At 59.8% G+C, this 19,673-nt stretch overlaps 9 protein-coding genes across 9 annotated transcripts; 3 read left to right on the top strand and 6 right to left on the bottom strand.

Annotated features, from left to right (window-relative positions):
• Positions 1-1,036: 1,036 nt before the first annotated feature.
• BXZ73DRAFT_49152 (MFS general substrate transporter) lies at positions 1,037-3,181 on the top strand (the record flags this gene model as incomplete). The annotated part of the gene is made up of 14 exons (XM_048020196.1): positions 1,037-1,153; positions 1,204-1,216; positions 1,275-1,354; positions 1,413-1,461; positions 1,519-1,597; positions 1,655-1,682; positions 1,733-1,806; positions 1,858-1,926; positions 1,976-2,008; positions 2,061-2,102; positions 2,154-2,256; positions 2,303-2,428; positions 2,479-2,572; positions 2,628-3,181. The coding sequence occupies 14 exons, from the start codon at positions 1,037-1,039 to the stop codon at positions 3,179-3,181; spliced, it is 1,461 nt and encodes a 486-aa protein (XP_047876529.1).
• Positions 3,182-3,425: 244 nt separating this feature from the next.
• BXZ73DRAFT_49025 (exocyst complex component Sec10) lies at positions 3,426-6,742 on the top strand (the record flags this gene model as incomplete). The annotated part of the gene is given in 12 exon segments (XM_048020169.1): positions 3,426-3,479; positions 3,537-3,612; positions 3,677-3,840; positions 3,917-4,195; positions 4,255-4,353; positions 4,406-4,530; positions 4,584-4,758; positions 4,807-5,172; positions 5,229-5,518; positions 5,570-5,915; positions 5,927-6,147; positions 6,205-6,742. 12 exon segments carry the CDS (start codon positions 3,426-3,428, stop codon positions 6,740-6,742), a joined length of 2,733 nt encoding a protein of 910 aa, XP_047876530.1.
• A 58-nt stretch (positions 6,743-6,800) lies between these two features.
• Positions 6,801-8,100, bottom strand: BXZ73DRAFT_90843 (ClpP/crotonase; the record flags this gene model as incomplete). The annotated part of the gene is made up of 8 exons (XM_048025777.1): positions 6,801-6,910; positions 6,963-7,028; positions 7,082-7,162; positions 7,220-7,378; positions 7,440-7,669; positions 7,741-7,781; positions 7,849-7,943; positions 8,016-8,100. The coding sequence occupies 8 exons, from the start codon at positions 8,098-8,100 to the stop codon at positions 6,801-6,803; spliced, it is 867 nt and encodes a 288-aa protein (XP_047876531.1).
• An 834-nt stretch (positions 8,101-8,934) lies between these two features.
• On the bottom strand, positions 8,935-10,340 carry BXZ73DRAFT_102756 (uncharacterized protein; the record flags this gene model as incomplete). Its single annotated transcript, XM_048015349.1, has 4 exons — positions 8,935-9,179; positions 9,247-9,638; positions 9,702-9,860; positions 9,943-10,340. The coding sequence occupies 4 exons, from the start codon at positions 10,338-10,340 to the stop codon at positions 8,935-8,937; spliced, it is 1,194 nt and encodes a 397-aa protein (XP_047876532.1).
• A 353-nt stretch (positions 10,341-10,693) lies between these two features.
• BXZ73DRAFT_102757 (uncharacterized protein) lies at positions 10,694-12,195 on the bottom strand (the record flags this gene model as incomplete). Its single annotated transcript, XM_048015350.1, has 6 exons — positions 10,694-10,903; positions 10,962-11,045; positions 11,103-11,304; positions 11,356-11,372; positions 11,425-11,763; positions 12,097-12,195. The coding sequence occupies 6 exons, from the start codon at positions 12,193-12,195 to the stop codon at positions 10,694-10,696; spliced, it is 951 nt and encodes a 316-aa protein (XP_047876533.1).
• A 617-nt stretch (positions 12,196-12,812) lies between these two features.
• BXZ73DRAFT_90844 (amidohydrolase 2) lies at positions 12,813-14,784 on the top strand (the record flags this gene model as incomplete). The annotated part of the gene is made up of 5 exons (XM_048025778.1): positions 12,813-12,998; positions 13,053-13,117; positions 13,196-13,613; positions 14,285-14,596; positions 14,668-14,784. The coding sequence occupies 5 exons, from the start codon at positions 12,813-12,815 to the stop codon at positions 14,782-14,784; spliced, it is 1,098 nt and encodes a 365-aa protein (XP_047876534.1).
• A 288-nt stretch (positions 14,785-15,072) lies between these two features.
• BXZ73DRAFT_49058 (nicotinate-nucleotide diphosphorylase) lies at positions 15,073-16,356 on the bottom strand (the record flags this gene model as incomplete). The annotated part of the gene is made up of 5 exons (XM_048020178.1): positions 15,073-15,158; positions 15,230-15,490; positions 15,653-15,837; positions 15,917-16,057; positions 16,124-16,356. The coding sequence occupies 5 exons, from the start codon at positions 16,354-16,356 to the stop codon at positions 15,073-15,075; spliced, it is 906 nt and encodes a 301-aa protein (XP_047876535.1).
• A 457-nt stretch (positions 16,357-16,813) lies between these two features.
• Positions 16,814-17,485, bottom strand: BXZ73DRAFT_102760 (uncharacterized protein; the record flags this gene model as incomplete). Its single annotated transcript, XM_048015351.1, has 3 exons — positions 16,814-16,973; positions 17,029-17,261; positions 17,321-17,485. 3 exons carry the CDS (start codon positions 17,483-17,485, stop codon positions 16,814-16,816), a joined length of 558 nt encoding a protein of 185 aa, XP_047876536.1.
• A 354-nt stretch (positions 17,486-17,839) lies between these two features.
• On the bottom strand, positions 17,840-19,536 carry BXZ73DRAFT_49051 (uncharacterized protein; the record flags this gene model as incomplete). Its single annotated transcript, XM_048020176.1, has 4 exons — positions 17,840-18,244; positions 18,305-18,730; positions 19,137-19,317; positions 19,385-19,536. 4 exons carry the CDS (start codon positions 19,534-19,536, stop codon positions 17,840-17,842), a joined length of 1,164 nt encoding a protein of 387 aa, XP_047876537.1.
• Positions 19,537-19,673: the final 137 nt, after the last annotated feature.

Below are 19,673 nucleotides of genomic sequence, written 5' to 3' on the forward strand. Positions count from 1 at the left end.
ATCGCGCACGCGCCTCTAACAATCGATGCCGCTTTATAGGACTCACAATCCAGATTCCAGAAATGCATGCATTGCTGTGTTGACCGCAGACGACTGTGCTGACCGCAGCCTTGAGAAGTTGAAAAACAAGGGAAGTGCGTGCGAACGACATTCCGCGGAGACTGCGCCCTGCGACAGCAGGGCATGCGCAGTCATCTGAGCAGACGGAAGGGATTCTCCAACACTGTACCAGTGGACCGGATTTATGGAAAGTCGGACACGCACCCGGACCTTTCTGCGGCTCTCCGACTGGGTTCGGGACTTTAATTTTGGCGCCTATGGAGGCAAATGTCGGGTGATCTTCAGTGGTAAAGTATGATAGGAAGTAGCTCCGAGCAAACACGAAGATCCTTGAACCGTGCAGCACTAATTTCCACCTTTTACTATTAGTGAGCCGCAGGAAATGTGTAGAGGAAAAAGCCTCTCAGCTCGAGAGTTCAGACTGAGTTTTGTGAACTTCGAGATGCAGCCGCCACTGGCGCAATGCACATAATGTGGGTTAGGCATGACTCACAAGAGGTAGAAGGCTCCCTAACGGCGAATCCGAGAGAGGTGATGCCTATTGTTGTGCACAGAGAGACGAGAGGAGTCCGGACAAGTCTCGGATTGGAATTGGGTTGCTGACGAGGAAGCCTTCCGGGCCGCAGCACCGCGGCCCACGTGACCGCCAGGCGAAGCGCGTCGTTGACGTCGAGATGCCGGCAGCCATAGGCCTGCGGCGTCGGAGGCTCCATGGAAGACATCCACCTACTCCGTGCTTTGTGCGGATGTAACACACCTATGCGCTTTTCGTTATCTATGACTGGGCTTCCTTTGAGACGACCTTGACCAGCTCGTTCCCCGCCCACGAGCCCTCTCGCAAATCACCTCGAGGCATCGTACGACCCCGGTGTTCCGATTGCGCAACCTGCGAAGGACGCCAGGGCCGGTGTACACTTTGAGCGGGTCGCCCAACTTCTTTCAGAACCCCTCGGACTAACTGAGTCGCTCGAGCCCGATGACCGTCGCGCAAACGGTCCGCCGGTTCGTATGGGGCGATGTCCCCAAGTCGAGGACGGAGCGCACCCTGCTGCTCAAGATAGACTGCTTCATCCTCTCATATTGTTGTCTTATGGTGCGTGTTGCATACATCTACTCGGAACCTTCACCTCATGCGCCGTGCAGTACTTTTCCAACTGTAAGCCGACGAGGCTGTTGCATGTGGAGCGCCGCGGTGACCTGGACGATCTCCACAGATCTCGATCGGAGCAATGTCAACAACGCGTATGTGTCTGGCATGAGGGAAGAGCTGCATATGGAGGGTACACAGTTCAACGTGAGTGTATATTTCTCCATTTTCGGCGTTTCTTTGGCCTCATATGCGCTCGCTCCAGCAAATCAATACTCTTTTCACCTGTGGATACATTGTGGGGATGATACCGAGTAAATGCGTCCCATTCAGTCCATCCATCCCTGTGAAGCTCATTTTTGTCGGACCAGACAACCTAATGCTCCAGATCGTACCACCACGGATCTGGTTCCCGGCGATGCAGATCGTCTGGGGCGTCCTGACGTTTTGGTGAGACTTGGTCCAGCCACTAGCCCCGACGCCTTACTCAATGTGTCGCCTGCGTAGCACTAGCACAGTAACCAACGTGCAGCAGGTGAGTTGGACTACTCAACTTCGTGCAGTCTTCTCTAACTCCCCGCGCAGATTTTTGCCATCCGATTTCTCCAAGGGATCGCCGAGTCGTCCACTTTTGTGGGCACCCATTACATCCTCGGATCGTGAGTCGGTCATGGCGTGGAGTTTCCAAGTGTGCTCACAACGGGCATTAGATGGTACAAGTCGGGAGAGCTGGGCAAGAGATCTGGCATATTCACGTCTTCTGGACTTGCGGGTACACTGTACGTGGTGCTGCAATCTCGAGATTGTCTTGCTCACGACACTGTTCAGATTTTCCGGCATTCTGCAAGCCGCGGTGTATACGTGTGTGATCTCGCCTGCATACCACGACGGATTTTCACATCGCAGCATCCAGGAATTTGAACGGTGTCTCCGGTCGAAGTGGCTGGCGCTGGCTGTAAGTGATCGCTCTTGAACATGTCTACTGTCGCTATATGTGCGTTTTCAGGTTCATTATCGATGGCGTCATCACACTGCCCATCGCGCTGTACGGGTTTCTTATGTTTCCTGACGTCCCGACGACCACGAAAGCATTTTATCTCTCTGACGAGGTATGTGTTGTATGGATTTGCAATCTTCCTTCTAATCCATCCGCAGGAACGATTGCTCTCGTGCGAGCGGCTCGAGACTGAGCAAAATAAGGATATCGGTCACGGTCATCTGTCTATGGGTCTCGTTAAACGACTACTGGGAAGCTGGAGGTGGTATGGCTGCAGTCTCCTGGTACGCTTGCTTGATCTGCCTCATTAGGATATTTCTCTAAATGCCTTCAGTTCGCTATATCTGGCGAAACGGAAAGTTTCGGTTCAAACAACTTAATGGGTCAGTGGCTAAAGGCCCTCGGAGGTTACACGGTAGAGCAAATCGGTCAGTTCATCGTTCACGCCCCCACACCGACGTGCTCACTGTGCCTGTCCCTCAGACTTCTATCCCTCCGGCGTCACCGCATTCGCGATCGTCTCCACGCTCATTTGCGCGACCTGGACCGACGCGACGCGCTCGCGCGCGCGCTGGCCGGTGCTCGTGTACATGTCCGTGGCCTGCATCGTCGCGTCGATCATCCTCCTCGCCCCCTCCTCTCCGCGCGGGCTCGACTTCTTCGCGTGGTACCTGGCGGGCGCGAGCTACGCGGGGCAGGCCACGACGTTCGCGTGGGCGAACCAGATCTGCGCGGACGATCACGCCGCGCGTGGGGTCGTGCTCGCATCGATGAACATGTGGAACAACGTCGTGAACGCGTGGTGGCCGCTCGTGTTCTATCCGGCCACGGACGCCCCGCGTTTCGTCAAGGGTCTGTGGGCGATGGTTGGGACCAGCATCGCGACCCTGGGCGTGACGTGGTTAGTGTGGTATCTGGAGAGGAGGGAAAGGCGGGGGAGAGCGCGCGTGGTGGAAGAGGCAAGTCAGGTGGTGGGGGCCGGGTTAGAAAAGAGAGAGACGATTGAAGACAAGAAGAGTGTGCGAAGCTCCGAGTAGATTTATGTAGAGCTGTAGCGGTCCTTTTGTATTGTGATCAATGCACTGTGCAGGTGTTGGACCGGGATAGTACACACAGCCGGCGTCTAGATGACTGCCTTCGAGACCGCAGTGCGGTGTCTATGCACCTTTCCACAACCTCATCTACACTGGCTTCACACCTAGTCCCTCTTGACTCATTCAAAAGCTGTCCGCTGAAATCCCATAGCGCTATTCCTCACTCTGCGCGCTCACCTCTCTCGAGATGAACCCGCTTGAGCCCAATGTGGACAAGCACCTCCGCCTGGAGGTATTTGAGGTGCGGCATTCCCGTCCTCCCTTGCTCGACCATATCTCATGCTTTGCGACGACACAGGCAAAGTTTGACGTCAAAGACTTCGTTGGCGCGCTCTCCGAAAAGCTCATTTCTCAGTCGAAGGCGGACCCGGGGCGTGAGTAGCAGCCCCCCGCCCCCACCGCCGCTCGAGCTCACCGTGCCGGCGCCGCCTCCGCCAGCGTTCGACCCGAAGCCGTTCATTCGCACGTTTGAAGCCGCGGTGGACAAGCTGATCGCCGTCCGCAAGGATGTTCAGGCCAAGACGGAGCAGATGGAGAAGAGCGTCCGGGTCGCGGAGCGGGACTACTCCAAGAAGATGGCTGAGCTCAACCGCGGGTTCGAGGTGCGTTCTCTCTCTCTCTCTCTCTCTTCCGGTGCGTGAAGGGATGCCAATTGAAGAGCACGGTTCGTTTGTGCAGGCGGTCGGGCAGTCGTTCTCCGGGATGGAGACGAAGATGAACGAGGTCGGGCGGACGGCCATTCGAATCGGAGAGCAGATGGAGTCAGTGCACCAGCAGCGGCAGCGCGCGCAGGCGGCGTACGACCTCATCGACTTTTACAACCAGTTCGCGCGAGACGACACGACGCGGTTGGATGCGATGAAGAAGGAGGGCAAGGATGGGCGACGGAAGGTCGCGGTGCTGTTGCGGAGGCTGGCGACGGTGGCGAAGGAGGTCGATCTGTCACATTCGGACAAGGTGCGTGGCAGCGTGTCTCTGCGGGTGTGTGAAACCGACGCTGAGGCTACTTTGTCAAGACTCGGGAGAACATTGATAGGTACTGCGAGAAGTTCGAGAAGGATATGTTGCACCTATTCGACCGCGCATATAGGAGGGGTGACCCGAAGATGATGCATGTGAGTGATGCATGCCTGTATGCGTATTACGAATACCATTTTTTGAACCTAGCATTGCGCGCAAACACTGTTGGATTTCAATGGCGGAGCATCTTGCGTGCAAGTGTACGTGAATCAACACGACTTCTTCATCAGCCGCGTTCGCGCAGAAGGCACTCCAAATATCGACCCACACATGTGCGTTCACTGGCCTCACCCGCACATCCTCATGATGCTCACGTAGTGAGAAGATGGGACACATTGGCCGATCCGGATGCTGCACCGCCCACGACAGAATCAGGCTTGCAAGACCTATTCCAAGAGATCCGTACGACTGTTGGGCAGGAAGCACAGATCGTCCAAGCAGTGTTCCCAAATCCTGCCTTCGTCATGCAAGTCTTTTTGCAGCGTGTGTTCGCCCAATCTGTCAGTTTTTGTCACGCTGTCCGTTTGGGTCAATCTAAGCAATTGCAGATTCAACAACATCTTGAGCTGCTAGTTGCAAGAACTACGGACATGCGGGAGCTTGGCTTCCTCCGGATATTGCAACTTGTGCATCAGCTGACCGGCATTCTTGTTGAGGACCTGAAGGCGTACGAATTACCGTCCGTTATTCCCCGGTCACCAACAGATACAACCGAGTTCCAACGGACATTGAAGGGCATGTCAACGACTAACACCTCAAATACCGCCACCGCTGCTACCATCAGCACCATGCTTGAGACGGCGATGGAGGAACTCTTCATTCCGTACACTGAGGGTCAGCGGTACCTGGAGAGGGAAAGCACAAGTTTGGGTGAGATGTACGCCGACTACTTGGCTAAATTCACCCGCTACCACGTGCGTCGTTCGTCAACTTCTACCATGCCTTGCAGGTCCTGAACAACGACATACAGGAGGTCACCAACAAGCAGGGGAAGTCTTCCATGTTCGGCCGTATGGTGGACCAGCTCAGCGCTGCAGCGGCTACATCCCCCTCTGGCGGCAGCTCAACGTCGGCACAAGCGGCCGCTGCGCTCATGCGCTTCGGTGGACTGAGCTCATCGACTACCCAGGCTGCCCAGAACCCGGAAGACCCCGTCCGCGAAGAGGACGGTGTGTTGAGCGTGCTCGTAGCGGAGCGGATGCTCAAGTGGCATGCCGAGGCTATCGGCCGTGCAGTCGAGCTCAGCCCCGCAAACGACGCGTAAGAGGTCTCTTTCCATCACTTTTAATCACGCCGACCGAATTGCTCCAGGCCAAAGCACACGTTCGCGCTGCTCCGGGTGCTCTCCGCCGCGATCTGCAACTCGTATATCGAGACCGCGCTCGAGACGCTGCAAGCCCGCCTGGACGCGCTCGACAACAAGAGCGAGCCGAGCATGCAGCCGCTCACCGTCCTCCGTGAGGTCAACCTCATCAGCCACCTGTGGCAGCGATACGTGACGATGGCCCTCCTTCCGCTCGCGAGCAGCTCCGTCACGATCCGGCGTGAGATGATGGTGTTCAACAACCAGGCCGTTAGCCGGATCGAGGGTGCCACGAACCAGGCGATGCAAAAGCTCACGGACGGCAAGTGCGAGGCTGGCCAGTTCGAGCTGGATGTGCTGACGAGTCCCGCACAGCGATCGTGAACTGGCTGTCGGCACAGCTGGCGAAGCAGAAGCGCACGGACTTCAAGCCGAAGAACGACGACATCTCGTTCGCGCGAGTCAACACCGAGCCGTGCATCGCGTGCTGCGAGATGCTCGAGAAGGTGCGGGACTTTTCGAAGGCCAGCCTGAACGGCAAGAACCTCGAGGTGTTCCTCACCGAGGTCGGCGTCGCGTTCCACAGGTACGGGTCCCTTTCCCGCTTTATCGACCCGGGGTGCTGACGACGCTGCGCGTGCAGCCTGCTCCTCGAGCACCTGAAGAAGTTCCCCGTGAGCGCCACGGGCGGGCTCATGCTCGCCAAGGACCTCAAGTCATACCAAGACGTCACCGACTCGTTCGCGATCCCGTCTCTACACGAACGCTTCGAGTTCATCCGCCAGCTCGGCAACGTCTTCCTCGTCCGGCCGGACATCCTCAAGTCGTACATCACCGAGGGCTACCTCGGCCGCATCGACGCGTCCCTCCTCCGGCCGTACCTCGCGCAGCGCTCCGACTGGGGCCAGGCCGAGAAGGGCTTCAACGACGACCTCGGCGGCGACGCGGGCGCGGGGGGCGACAGCCGCGGGGGCATGCGCGACCGGTTCGGGATGGGCCGTCTGAGCATGATCATGAAGGACCTCGAGCCGCTGCGCGAGCAGATCTCGATGCCGAGCATGCCGCCGATGCCCGCGCTCTCGAGCGGGTTCGCGTCCTCGTTTGCGAACGCGCGCCCGGCGCGGTTCAGCAGCGGGCTCGCGGGCTGCACTGAGCGCGGGGAGGTGTGCGTGGACGGATAACTTATGCTTGTGGGATCTGGATGTGTGTATGTGGTGTACGAATACTATACGGAGCCATCTACTCTCCCTTGAACGACGGTGCCCGCTTCTCTCTGAACGCCTGTAGTGCCTCCAGGCGGTCCTTCGTGTGAAGCAATGGCTCATACGAAGCTCTCTCGAAGTCGAGGCCTGAATGCCGCACATGAAACGCAAGGATTGAACACGAGCACGGATGACTCACCGGACTCGAATCCCATTTCAGGCACTCGAGAAATCGCCTGCTTCGCCGCACGGAGAGCCAAAGGCGCTGTTACAGCGGATGAGAGCGTGCAGGAGCGTCGCGCGGTCAAGACTGCGTACCGTTCGCACCGATCTGCTCCGCCAGCTGCAGTGCCCTGTCAAACGCCGTGCTCTCGGGCGCGGAGACGTAGTCGACCACCCCTAGATAGTAGATGCAGTGAGACCCGGCCGACCGCGCACAGACGGGAAAGGACGTGCCGTATTCAAGCGCCTCTCGCGCGGTGAGCATCCGCGCAGTGAAGATGAGGTCCTTGGCCTTCGCGAGGCCCAAGAGGCGCGTGAGCCGCTGCGTCCCGCCCGCGCCCGGGATGATCCCGAGCCTGACCTCGGGGAGCCCGATCTTCGTCACGGCGTGTCCTGGAGCGTGGACGGATGAGCGACCGTCCGCACACGAAGCCTCGGCAGCACGGGTGTTCACCTGCGATGCGCAAGTCGCACGCGAGCCCGAGCTCGAGGCCGCCGCCGAGCGCGGGGCCGTCGATGGCGGCGAGGGTGGGCACGGGCAGGCCTTCGAGCGTGCCGAGGGCGCGGCGGAGGTCGAGCAGGAACTGGTCGACCTGCGCCTTGGACATCGACGCGCGTTCGACGAGGTCCGCGCCGGCGCAGAACGCGCCGGGGGTTGAGGAGCGGACGACGAGCACGCGGGTGCTGGGAGCGCAGGAAAGAGGAGGAAGCGGTTGAAAGCGACGTCTTAAGCCCACACCGAAACGTGCACGCACCTCTTGTCAGACCGGACCTGATCCAAGCACTCCTGGAGCTCCTGCGCACGCCGCCCGCGAGGACGTCAGTCTTGGCCACGGGGAGAAAGCGCGCCGCTGCCAGCGGACCTTGAGCAGCCGCAAAGAGATCGCGTTCTTCGCCTTTGGTCTGTTGAGCAGGAGCGATACTACGCCGGGGCTGTCGGTGACAGGCTCCAAGTAAGCTTCAGGAGCAGTTTGGATGAGGCGTTGTGTAGCCAGGCGTGCGCCAGGGGAGGGCGACTGGCGGCGAGCACCGGCGCTGACGGGTGCAGCATATAGACCGAACTTTGAGGGACGAAAGGCGGTTGTGAATGTGCGAGCGGGAAGTGGGTGTAGCATCTTGGTGGAGAGTAGGAGGCGAACGCGGGGTAAAGCGCCTGGTGTTTCGAGCCGCGATGGACGGGCCGGTCACTTCTGCGCTCCTTCGCACAGAACACTCTGCAGTCGATTAGTACCACCGCTCTCCAACACATCGCACACCCAACGCCATTCTTCCACCCACACACACACACACACACTCCGCCAGCGTCGCACAGCACGCGGCGCCTCGAAGGATGCCTCCAAGTGGTAGCGAGCAAGCTGGTCGCCTGTCCGATTATCTCTGCACGGCAGCAGCGGGCGGTAGGTACAGGGTACAGGACGAGCTACAGCGTACAGACATTTTCGGGGGTGCGCCATACCGGGAAAAGCGCGCTCGCTGGGAGTCCGAGACGGTAGGATGGGGGGCCGGACGGACAAGCTCGAGCACGAAGGGCAGGCGAGGTGAGCGCGGGTGCGGGCGAAGGTGGCTAATAGGTGGGGGAAGTGGGGGGCCGTGCGGGCGTGGGGAGGCAGTAGATGCGGTAGGAGTACAGACAGACGGGGGGGGGCGTGAGGGACAAGTAGTGGTACCAATGTTGTTTGCAAAGTCGCCCCAAGGGGGGCGGATCGACCGAGCGGCCACCGTAAAGGGTGAGGTAAGTACGGTACACAAAGAAGCCCAAGATGTAAAGGTGGCCGCCACAAACAAGCAGGGGAATGTGCAAGGCTTAATTGCTTGTGTGGGTATGTAAAGATGGTCCAAGAGGGTATAGCTGCAGGTGAAGACGGACTTCAGTTCCTCCGTGGAGTACGGCTGGAAGGGAGATTACTCACCGAACACATGCGCTTCGCTCGGGGGTTGCACAGGGCTCGTTAACGAGCTTCGCCGTGGTAGGCGTGGTTGTCGGCGTTGTGGAAGTGCTGGGTGACTGTTACCTGCGGCGCACCGGCCACGCGGGTCATGTTACTGGGGTCCGCGAAGGGGTGGTTCGGGGACTGCACGCGCGGGATGTACTCTTGGTTGACGTAGCCCTCATAGCCGGGGTATTGCGTGATGTCGTACCCCGCGGCCGCGGCCGGTGGGTAGTCGACAGCATGGCTCCCGTATCGGTCGCGTGCTGAGCGGGTGGCTCCAGAAGTCGGCGGAAGGCGCGGTCGCTTGTTGCTGCTGGTTGTAGCCGTAACCGTAGTCCATGGTGGCGGCGGCGGCGGGTGCCTGGTGGTGAGCGTAGTCGTAGTGGTAGCCGTTGCCGTAGTGCATCGCGCGGTCGGGGTACGCGTCAGTCGCGGCAGCGGTGGTCGCGGGTAGCTCGTTCAAGTTGTCCGGGTCTGGACCGCCATTGAAGGACATCGCAGTCGGACTGCGCGTGCCGCCGTTCTCGCTAGCGTTGCCACTCGCGCTGTTCGGGGTAGGAGCACCGTTCGGGTTGTACTTCTCGAAGTAGGTCATGTCCTCTTCATCCTGGAGGCGAGCGGCGCGGCGCTTGTGCAGCACCACGCCAAAGATGACTGCGCCGAGGGCAACGATGCCAGCGACTGAAAAGGTAGCGGCGACAGCAGGGGTGTTGCTGAAGAAGCTGTGGGAGGGGAGGGGGATCGCACGCGGTGACAGATATCCTGATGGAATGACATCAACTCACCCCTTCGACGATGCGCCCACACCCGCAGCAGCAGTACCAGTTGGGGACTCGGAGGAAGTAGTGCTCCAGTAGAAGGACGTCGATGGGGCCTTGGTGAGGGACGAGGTCGTGCGAGTAGTCGCAGCAATGAAAGGGGTGAGAGAGGTCGATTTCGAGAGACTAGTAGCAGAAGACGTGGTCAGAGATGACGAACTGTTAGCGGGGCAATGGCGTTGAGACAGTACTACCATATCCCACAAACAATACGGGAGAACTTACGAGGAAGTAGACGAAGACGAAGGAAGTCGAAGTCGAGGATGAAGTTGAAGAGGAAGAGGTCTGGGTCAACGAGGTTGAGGAGGAGGTGGAGGTGGAGGTGGAAGTCTCAGTTGAGGACGAGACTTTGGTCGTGGACGTCCGCTCTTGAGTCGAGGACGAGGTGGTAAGAGGGACGAAGGTTGAGGTGGTTGTATGGGAAGCTGAAGAAGTGGTTGTGGTCGACAGAGTGGTAGTGGAGGTAGTAGTTGGATCGGTGGGGTTGGGGTCGTTGCCGAGGTCGCTCAAGAGGTCGGCGTTGACAGTAAGGAACGATTGGGAGATAAAGAGCGCGAGGAAAAGGAGCGTGAGCGCGCGCGCCGGGGACGCCGAGGAGCCGCGCATGGTGGCGAAAGCCTGGAAGAGGATGGGGAGGGCGGGGGGAGGGCGCCGACGTTGACGAGGACGAGGGCGATGTGGAGGAGAAGAGGGAGGGGTGAGAGTGGCGGCGAGGTTGTCCAGACTCCAGGGGTTGATGCACGGCACGGGTCCCGGCCGTCGACGCCCCTCGATTCTGATTCCGCTCGGACCACCTTCTGCTCACACGGCCATCATCCTCTCTATCGTACATCCAAATATGTGCCATCGTCCGGGAGTGCTACTTACATACAGAAAACCAAAGCACACACGGTCCCAATCCAAGAGAGCGGGCAGAGTCCACGCACACCTCCGTCAGCCGCGTCGCCACCACGACAAACCTAATCCGAGTCTGACTCTCCCTCGCTTCCTCCGTCCCCAGCAAGCAGCCCGTACTCCCGCAGGAACTCGGTCGATTCTCCCGTGCGGTCCCTGCTCTCGATCCGGATGCAGCACTGTACCAGCCGCCCCTTCTTCACGTCGTGTTTGAAACGGCGGAGATCCATCCCCGGATTGCGGGCCTGCAGCTCAACCAGCACGCTATTTTTGTCCTACAACATCATCGCATGAGCATTCTACATTGGAGGACGCCAGACTTAGTCCACTTACCTCTTTCTCGAGCTTCCCCCAGACGGAATCAACGCCGGGTGCATACGAGAACGTATGTAGACCGAGGTAGAACCAGCCAGAGATCTCAAAATCACACTCCTTCAGCCCGCGTCTCGTGCAGGCTTGAAAGGACGGACTCACCTCCGATGTGGCAGGGTGACAGAACAAATGCAAGTCTTTCTTGCCTCGGAGCCAATCCTCGACTCCGGCCGTGGTGGTCGCATCGCCCCAACCAAGAAGGTAAGTTTGATCTCTCGGTCCTTCCAAGATGACCGGTCGATACACGAATGCCTTATCGGCCTCCACACAAAGGCGCACGTCGAACTCCGTCGTGTCCTCAAGTCTGACGGGGTCAATCGTTGAGATGGCCTGCACCAGGCTCAACAGCACTTACTCGTTGATCTCATTGACCTGTAGACATGCTCAGCGGCCATCATCACGGGAGATAGGACGGCATCCGCACCGTGTCGTCGTTGAGTGCCAGTTGTTCTTCCAAGATGCCCAAAGGGATGGGCCCTTTTTGCATCTCCGTCGTGGACGGGGCGCGATCGAGCTCAACGTACCAAGACAGGCGGCGTGATTTTCCTGAGGTCGAGCCGTGCCTGCTTGTGCGCTTCGCCGAACCGCACTGGGACGCCGAGGATGTCGCGTCGGATACTGTGAGCGACGACCCGGAAGCCTCGACGGACGCATGGACCCGGGACGCAGCCGCAGCGGGGTCGTTCTTCGTAACGGGACGAGCCTGCCGTGGACGGACCGTCGAGTTCCCGTCCGACTCGATCGGAACAGCCGCCCGGGCGGTCTGCGCAGCGCATATAATCAGTGACGAACAAGACGTAGCCCACGAAGTCAAACATCTCTGGTACTCACTTCACGCTCGAGGGAGGATATCACCTGGCGGGCCTCTGCCAGCTCGATCTCCAGTTGTCGGATTCGCGAAGCTCGAGCGAGGTTTCGAGATTCAGGTGGCTGATGGTCCCCCGCAGTTCCGTGAGCTTCTCTTCTCCTCGAGCCTCAATGGCAAGAGTAATCTCCCGAACGGCGTCATGAAACTGTCTCTGGATGTTTGAGAGCAATGGGCGATCTGGAGAGTGGAGGAGCAAATTAGTGGGCCACCGGCCAGATAAAGGATTACTAGAGATGCGGTGTCGTACAGCGGCGTCGAAGAGCCTTGAGTCGGCATCCTGGCCAGCGGCGTCGGAGTTGGCGGATGCGCGGAGTTGGCGAGAGTCATCGCGGGGGCGGAGTGATCGTGGGGGGTGGGGGGAAAGAGCTGATGGAGGCTCCGCGAATCGAGTCGACAAGGCCGAGGCGGGCTAGACGGCTTGACAGCGAGTGGCGGGCGTGAGCAACACATATAGCGACATTGTCATCCGACCAGGCCCGCCGACGTTGGACGGGGCAGTGGTTGACGATGTTGCCGAACGAGGCAGCTTTGGGTCGCTGGACGGGACCTTCTTCATCTCCGGGCTTGCACAGTACGAGGGGCTGATAGCATCAGCTAGTTCTGTGAGGTGGATCGTCTATCCGATACGGGTCTTCGGTCCCACACCGGGTTCTGCAGCAGACCACGACAAAGGCCTGCTCTCACAATGCACGATCGAGCAGGTTGCGTCGTGGTCCAAAACACGAGGCGGGCTGGGCAGCCAGATCGTGGATCGACCACTACTCACGTGCCTGCCCATGTATGACGATCGCGGGACGACAAGTCCTGCTGCTAGTCTCTCGGCTCCCGTTCTCCCTATCACCCCCCGCCGCCACCATGTCTACGAGGTCGGTCGATATCGCCCCCCGCCCTCTCTCGTCTCTCGCACTTCCATTCGTCTGAGCTTTCTCTCTACAAGGCTCGCTATGGCTGCCGGGAAACTCCTCATCGACGTCCACACCCACGTCTATCTTCCTCGCTATGCTGCCTTCCTCCGGAGCCGCACCGACGTGCCGCGTATCTTCACTCGCACCTCCCCCGAGGGCCAGCCCGAAGAGCGTTTGCTCATTCTCGACGATGAGCCTCCTACCGGCCGCCCCGTTGGGGCCCAGGTGAGTTTCTCCGCGCGTTCCGCCGCGTTCCCTTCTCAACGCCACTTCTCGCAGTACTGGGACAGGGACGAGAAGCTCAAATTCATGGACCTTCACTCGATCGACATGTCTGTGGTCAGGTATGTGCTGCAGCTCCCTCCTCGCGACGTCGCCCAAATCGTCCTGCTCACGGACGCCTCCCCTCTTTCTGCCCGCAGTTCTGCGAACCCATGGCTCGACTTCCTCCCCGCATCGACGGCCCACAAGCTCGCCGAGGAGCTCAACGTTGACCTCGAGGACTTCTGCGCCACGGGACCCACCCTGTCTCCCACCCTGAAACGGCTCTACGGCTTCGGCCTTCTCCCACTCGTCCCGGGGGCGTCAACGGCGGAGCTTGTCTCGACCGTCGAGCAGATCGCCCGCCTGCCGCACCTCAAGGGCCTCATCATGGGCACGAAGGGCGTTGGAAAGGGTCTCGACGACGACGCACTCGAGCCGGTCTGGGCCGCGATCGAGCAGGCCGGGCTCATCGTTTTCTTGCACCCGCACTACGGCGTGGACAAGAACGCGTGGGGCGAGAAGGAGAACGGGCACGTTCTGCCCCTCGCGCTCGGCTTCCCGTTCGAGACCACGATTGTGAGTGCCCCCTTCGCGTCGACCTCGTGTTTATCTGCCTGCTATATGTGGAATGTAGGTGAGAGCCTCGTGGTGCATAGCGTCAGTCTCCACTGGGGCTATTTTCAACGAGACCGTTGAGTATTTTGCTTTGAATCCCTGGAGGAATTTCTCTGGTTGGCGTAGCTTCCAGCACGGGTTCAGGAAATCAGATAGCATATATCCACGCAAACATGACCCTCCTCGAAAAAGGCTAAATTTACTCAGTTCGGAGACAGCTACCCCCGTAGTGGCTTCCTGACAGACTGGGCTGGCCGATCATTAAGAGGCAGGAGTGCAGGAGTGTTGAACAATCTTTGCATTCGACATGGATTTTTCAGCAGTCCGGCATCGAGTTAAACTAAATCCGATACGCACGCCGCTACGCTGTCACAGCTGCTTCTTGACCAATATACGTGGGTCGGCCAGGGAGGAGCTCGGTCCAGTGTGGGCGTTTCGAGATCATCTCTAGCAGACCTGTAGACACAAATAGAAGCCTAGCTGCCTACATGAGGTTGCTCAGGATTAGATGATCCACGAGTCCTCTACCGCAGGACTCAACCAACTCTGCCTGACACCCCGGCACCCGCGCCCGCAGAACCACGCTCGTCCCACATCCCCGTACGCGCACGGCTGACCCCGCGCCCCCACAGGCCACGACCCGCCTGATCCTCGCCGGCGTGCTCGACCGCTACCCCTCGCTGAAGCTCCTCCTCGCGCACTCCGGCGGCGCCCTCCCCCAGCTCTCCTCCCGCCTGGCGTCGTGCGTGACGCACGACCCGCTCGTCGCCTCGCGCCTCCAGCACGACGCGCGCTTCTACCTCGGCCGCCTCCACTTCGACGCCGTCGCATACGGCGCGGAGGAGCTCGGCTTCGTCGCGGACGCGGCCGGCCGCGCGCACGCGTACGCGTCGACGGCCGCGTCCGCGACGGCGAGCGTCGGCGCGGCCGGGGCGGGCAAGCGCGTGGCGGGGCGGGGCGCATGCTGTTCGGGACGGACCACCCGTTCTTCCCGCCGCTGGGCGCGAGCGAGAAGTGGAAGAGCGTGGTGGAGAACCTGGAGGCGATCGAGGGCGTCGACGGGTGGGGCGAGGGGGAGAAGGACGCGGTCCGGGGCGGGAACGCGCTCAGGCTGCTGGGCTTGGGCGCGTGAGCCAGGGAGATCGGCGAGTTTGGTGTGCTGAATGGACTCATACTGTAGATTACAACGCCTCTCATCCAAGGCCTTTCTGATTTAGCGTCCCTATGATGTGATCAGAAATATGTGCTAGGATGTGTCCCATAGCGCGACCTCTCAACCGGGCAGAATACCTAGTACTTGTTTGCAGCAGGAGGGGCCAGGAGAACACAAGGATGTCTAGTTGCATACATATCTCTGGCCGTTTACAAATATACGCGACGGTACACATCATCGCGAAACTTCTTCCTTTGCCCCATATCTTCAATTCTTGGGCTTCTGGATCTTCAAGCTGAAATCTATGTGCTGCACCGACTGGTGCACCGCGCTCGTGCTGATGATGTCGACGTCTGCCGCAACAACAAACTCCATGAGCCGTCGTCCCCCGAACTCAAAGCCCCGCCCCACCGGGCCCGCTCACCGTTGATCGCGCGCTCGTGCAGGTTCTCCTCCGTCACGTTCCCGCTGCTCTCGAACAGGAACTTGCGCTTCCCGGCCCACTTCTCGCGCAGGCGGCGCGCGGTCACCGCGAGCTCCGCGCCCTCCATGTTGTCGAGCATGACGATGTCCGCGCCGGCGTCGATCGCCTCGTCCGCCTCCGCCTCCGAGCCGACCTCGACCTCGAGCAGGAGGCTGAAGCCGCCGACCTTGCGCGCCTGCTTGATCGCGTTCGTAATCGAGCCTGCGCGCGCGCACGCGGCCGTCAGTTTACGGTTTGGGATCCTCGGGGGGAAGGAAGACAAGCTGAACTGAGCGAGATCGCCGCGATGACGACACGCGCGGGGGAAGGGTGGGGGAAGGGTGGCGAAGGGAAGGGAGGGGCACGGAAGGGAGGGGCACGCACCGCAGGACCAGATGTGGTTGTCCTTGAGCATGATCATGCTCGAGAGGTCGTGCCGGTGCGGGTCGATCCCGCCGACGAGCATCCCGTACTTCTCCACGAGCCGGAAGCCGGGCGTCGTCTTGCGCGTGCCGGCGACGATGCCCGTGTAGCCGTTCGCGCGCGCGAGGTCCTTGATGCGCTTCGACCTGCCCGTGCGGGTCGGCATCGGTGTCTCGTCTCGTTGCGCAAGGAGGGGGGAGGGGAGGGGAGGGGGCCGGGGCTCACTTGGTCGCGATGCCGCTGCAGCGCGCGAGCATGTTCAGCGCGACGCGTTCGCCGAGGAGGAGCTGCCGGACGGGCCCGCGCACGGTCGCGACGTGCTTCACGGGCTCGAACGTGTCGCCCTCCTTCATGTGCCACTCCACCCTGCGCGCGGGCGGCTGCGTCAGATCTCCGCGGTCGCGGGGGGCGATGGCGAAAGGAGAGACGCACCTGCATCCGATCTGCTCGAACACCTCGGTGAAGAACGGCGCGCCGGCGAGCACCGCGAGCTGCTTCCCCTTTCCGAGGAGGAAGGCTTCGCGCGGAGCCTCGCCGACGACGAAGCCGCCGTAGTCGAAGGAGGGAGTGTCTTCCTGCAGCCAGGCGGTCACCTGCGGCTTCCAACTCGAGGGCAGAAGATGCGCGAAGTTGTCGAACTCGAGTTCGACGCTAGGGGTCGACATGGCTTGTGTATGTATGCAGAGTGAGGCGAAAACCCCGAGCTGGTGATCGTCAGGAGCAAAAGTGAACCGCTATCCGCGGCGACCTCCGAGGAGGCATTCGTACGGGCCGGAGCAACGCCCCGGCAGTGACTAACCCATTGATCCCCCCCGCCACACCGACAGACAGCAGTGCTTGCACGGTGCGAGAGTCGTCTGAAGCGCGACCAGATGCAAACACGGGCGCACAGTGACATCGCGATGGGTTTTACAGGAAACGACAGTGGATTGCATTAGCGTTTTAGAGTATATGTGCGAGTGTGAACCGAGGCAATGGTCCGTGTACCGCCAAACCGGAGGAACTACTCTCCGGGTTTACAGTACATTCTACATTCGGGCGAGCTCTCAGACGAGAAGAGACGACGGAAGGGGGGTCGTGGCGAGAGGATAGATCGTCCAGTAAATACGAGGGCCGTGCCGATTAGGCGAGCATGGCACCGAGGAGAGCGAGACCCGCGAACAAGCCGGCCTGGGCACCCGTCTTCGAAGCGCCGTTGGACTTGGTGGGGGATGTACTCGTCTGGGAGGCGGAGGGGTTGAGGTCCGAGCCGGAGCTTTTCGTGGTGGTGCCGGAGACAGTGCTGGATGGCAGCTTGTCAGAAGTGCGCGGAAAACCCAGAAACAAAAATCACTTACAGGACGGTACCAGAGCTCGCAGTGGAGGCGAGGGACTGGGTGGTGCTAGCGGCAGCAATGGTGAAGACTCCGGACTGGGCGTAGATGCTGGTGAGGCTGTTGGTGTCCTTGACGAGGTTCACCTGGAAGCCGGTGCCGGCCTTCCAGCCACCGCTGGGAGGGTTGACAGTGGTCTTGCCGAGGCTGCCGTCAACGAGCGCAGCGAGAACTTGACTCGTGGGAGGGTTGACCTCCTGCATTTCCGGGGGCAGACTGAGAGAGCTACTCGCGCTAGGGGAAGAGGGACACGCACCTGGTTGACGAGAAGAACGGTGAAGTTGGCGGCATCGGTGGAGACCATGTCCCAGGCGACGACGTTGGAGCCGGCGGTGGACCAGCCGCTCGAGTTAGAGGGCTGGGAGACCTGGTAGGCGAAGGCGGAGGCGGCGAAGGCGAGAAGGGCGACGGCGGAACGCATGGTGGAGAGTGTCGTGGATGAGGTGGGGGCTGAAGAGCGGAGGGGTGGAAGGGGAGGGGAAAATGAACGTGAGGTGCGTGCGTGAAGAGCGCGGTGACGGTCAGAGGCAATGGCAAGCGGTGACGGTGAGGCTTTGCCGTTTCCGGGCTCGACTGCCCGCGGCCGTCAGCGCGACCGTTTCCAGCCCGTGTTCCTGGATTCTCGCCTTCAACGTTCAGCCGCCGAAACCCGCCCCCGCCGTCATCAAACAAAACGTGAGCAACCCAGCCTCCATAGCGTCTATAGCAACGCGCTCTAGTCGTCAGAAACATACATGATACACGCGCAAACGACGGTGAAGCCTCGGCTCGGCTGTCACGTCAAAAACTCGTGTTTGCTGCACGACTCTACCCTCAGCAGCGTGTTTTCTGCGTCCTCCCACAAATCCTTCTGTCCCCAAACCCCAGCAATCGCAGTGAGGATCATCCAGAGCGCACCCTCGTCCACAAACCTGTCTTCCCCGCCCTCCGAAGGAACTGCCCCCGGTATCGCCGCTAATGACACCTTCCGGCGACTTTCCGCCATGAGTTCCATGCATCCCCGGGCCAGGCCTCGCAGAAGACTCGTTTCATCACCAGAGATCCATTCTTCCACCCGTGAGAGAAGCGCGAACATCCATCGCGCGTGCGCTTGGGTGATATCCGTGTACGGAAGATGGCCTTCTTCAAGTCGGACGCTGATCCAGTGAGTGAAGTACATCAGAAGATGGATGGCGTATTTCTGCGGGCGTGGCGAACAAGTTAGATCGCAGTGAAGAATTAACTAAAGCGGTGTGCGCACGTGATCAATGTGCTGCAGCACGACAGGTGTGGGCTCGCGAGGCAGACACAGTGAAGATGCGCTTCTAGGACCGGTAGACGATGTTGACGGCGGCTGCCCGGTAGACAGATCAGAGAAATCTGGCGTGCCATTTGCTGGGTGGTGCTGGAAGTCTGCAGATTGATGGTCCAGGTCGGCAGATGACTGTCCAAGGTCGTATGGTAAAGGCGCATCATAGGACGGGTCCTCAAATTCACGAGCCGTTTTCTTCAAGTTGTGCTGCTGCCATCGGGACAGTTTCTGCTGCTTTTGCTTTTTGGGAGGATTCCACTCACTCTCCGGCCGACCCGCAAGGAAGGCCCACCACAAATCGCGCTCCTTTTTGTCCGGTGTCGACTTCGCGCTAGAGTCAGGGATATGAATGTGTATGGTAGGTTGGACGGAGTTCTGGGATATGCGATGAGTAAAGGTGATCAATAATTTAGAGGCACGTATGAGACCATAAGAGAGCCTTTCAGATGACAAGTCCATGATGCATAAATATATGCGCTTAGTGCATGGCTTGAGCCACGGAAAATAGTATGCTCCCTCCGACAACCACCTCATAGACTCAAGCCAAGGCAATGACCGACGTCAGGCACCATGGACTCTTCATCCGTAGTGCAAACGAAATGCTTATAGTACAGTGACCCTGGACTGCGGACAACCCTGTAGATCCTATCCAGCAACTTCAGGATGCATAACCAGAAGGGGTGACCGAAGCCACACACTATGATCATTTCACCTGTACATGACACCGGCAACCTATCTTGCTCATGTATGCGGCAGACCGATGCTGAGCCGGAGCACTCACCTTACGAAAGTTCTTGAATCGCCATAAAAACGTCTCTCGCCATTCCTCCGACGGAAGCACGTTCTTGCGTGGAGAAGATGAAGATGCAGAACCATTTGAACCCTCGTCCGGAGGTGGTGGCTGCGGGAGTTCGTAAGGGTTCGCTACCCGTATAACGTGAGGGAGCAACCGTGCGTCCCTCCTAAAAGCGTCCAACATCGGACCTGGTCAGCGTTCCACTCCCGCGACACAACACACACCGCACTCACCGCACCATGAACAGGTACTGCAGTCCATCCGTCGGCTCTCCGTCGAACGCGTCCGGCAGATTCGCGACCGGCAACACCTGACGCCCTAGCGCGGGCTCTTCATCGTCCGAGCTCTCCAGATCGTCCGCCTTCCTCTTGAGTAGCTGAGACATGGACCAAGTGCGGACGTGCACTGGAAGGGTGGACGCCTTTGTTGAGGTTGGGCGTTGACAGAAGCCTGACGTAAAAACGTCCGCAAGAGCAGGGCCGGTGTGGAGGTGGACGGTGGAAAGCAGAGACCGACTTTGAC

This window comes from Epithele typhae, assembly GCF_022376455.1.
Source record: "Epithele typhae strain CBS 203.58 chromosome Unknown BXZ73scaffold_34, whole genome shotgun sequence".
NCBI classification, from domain to species: Eukaryota; Fungi; Basidiomycota; class Agaricomycetes; order Polyporales; family Epitheliaceae; genus Epithele; species Epithele typhae.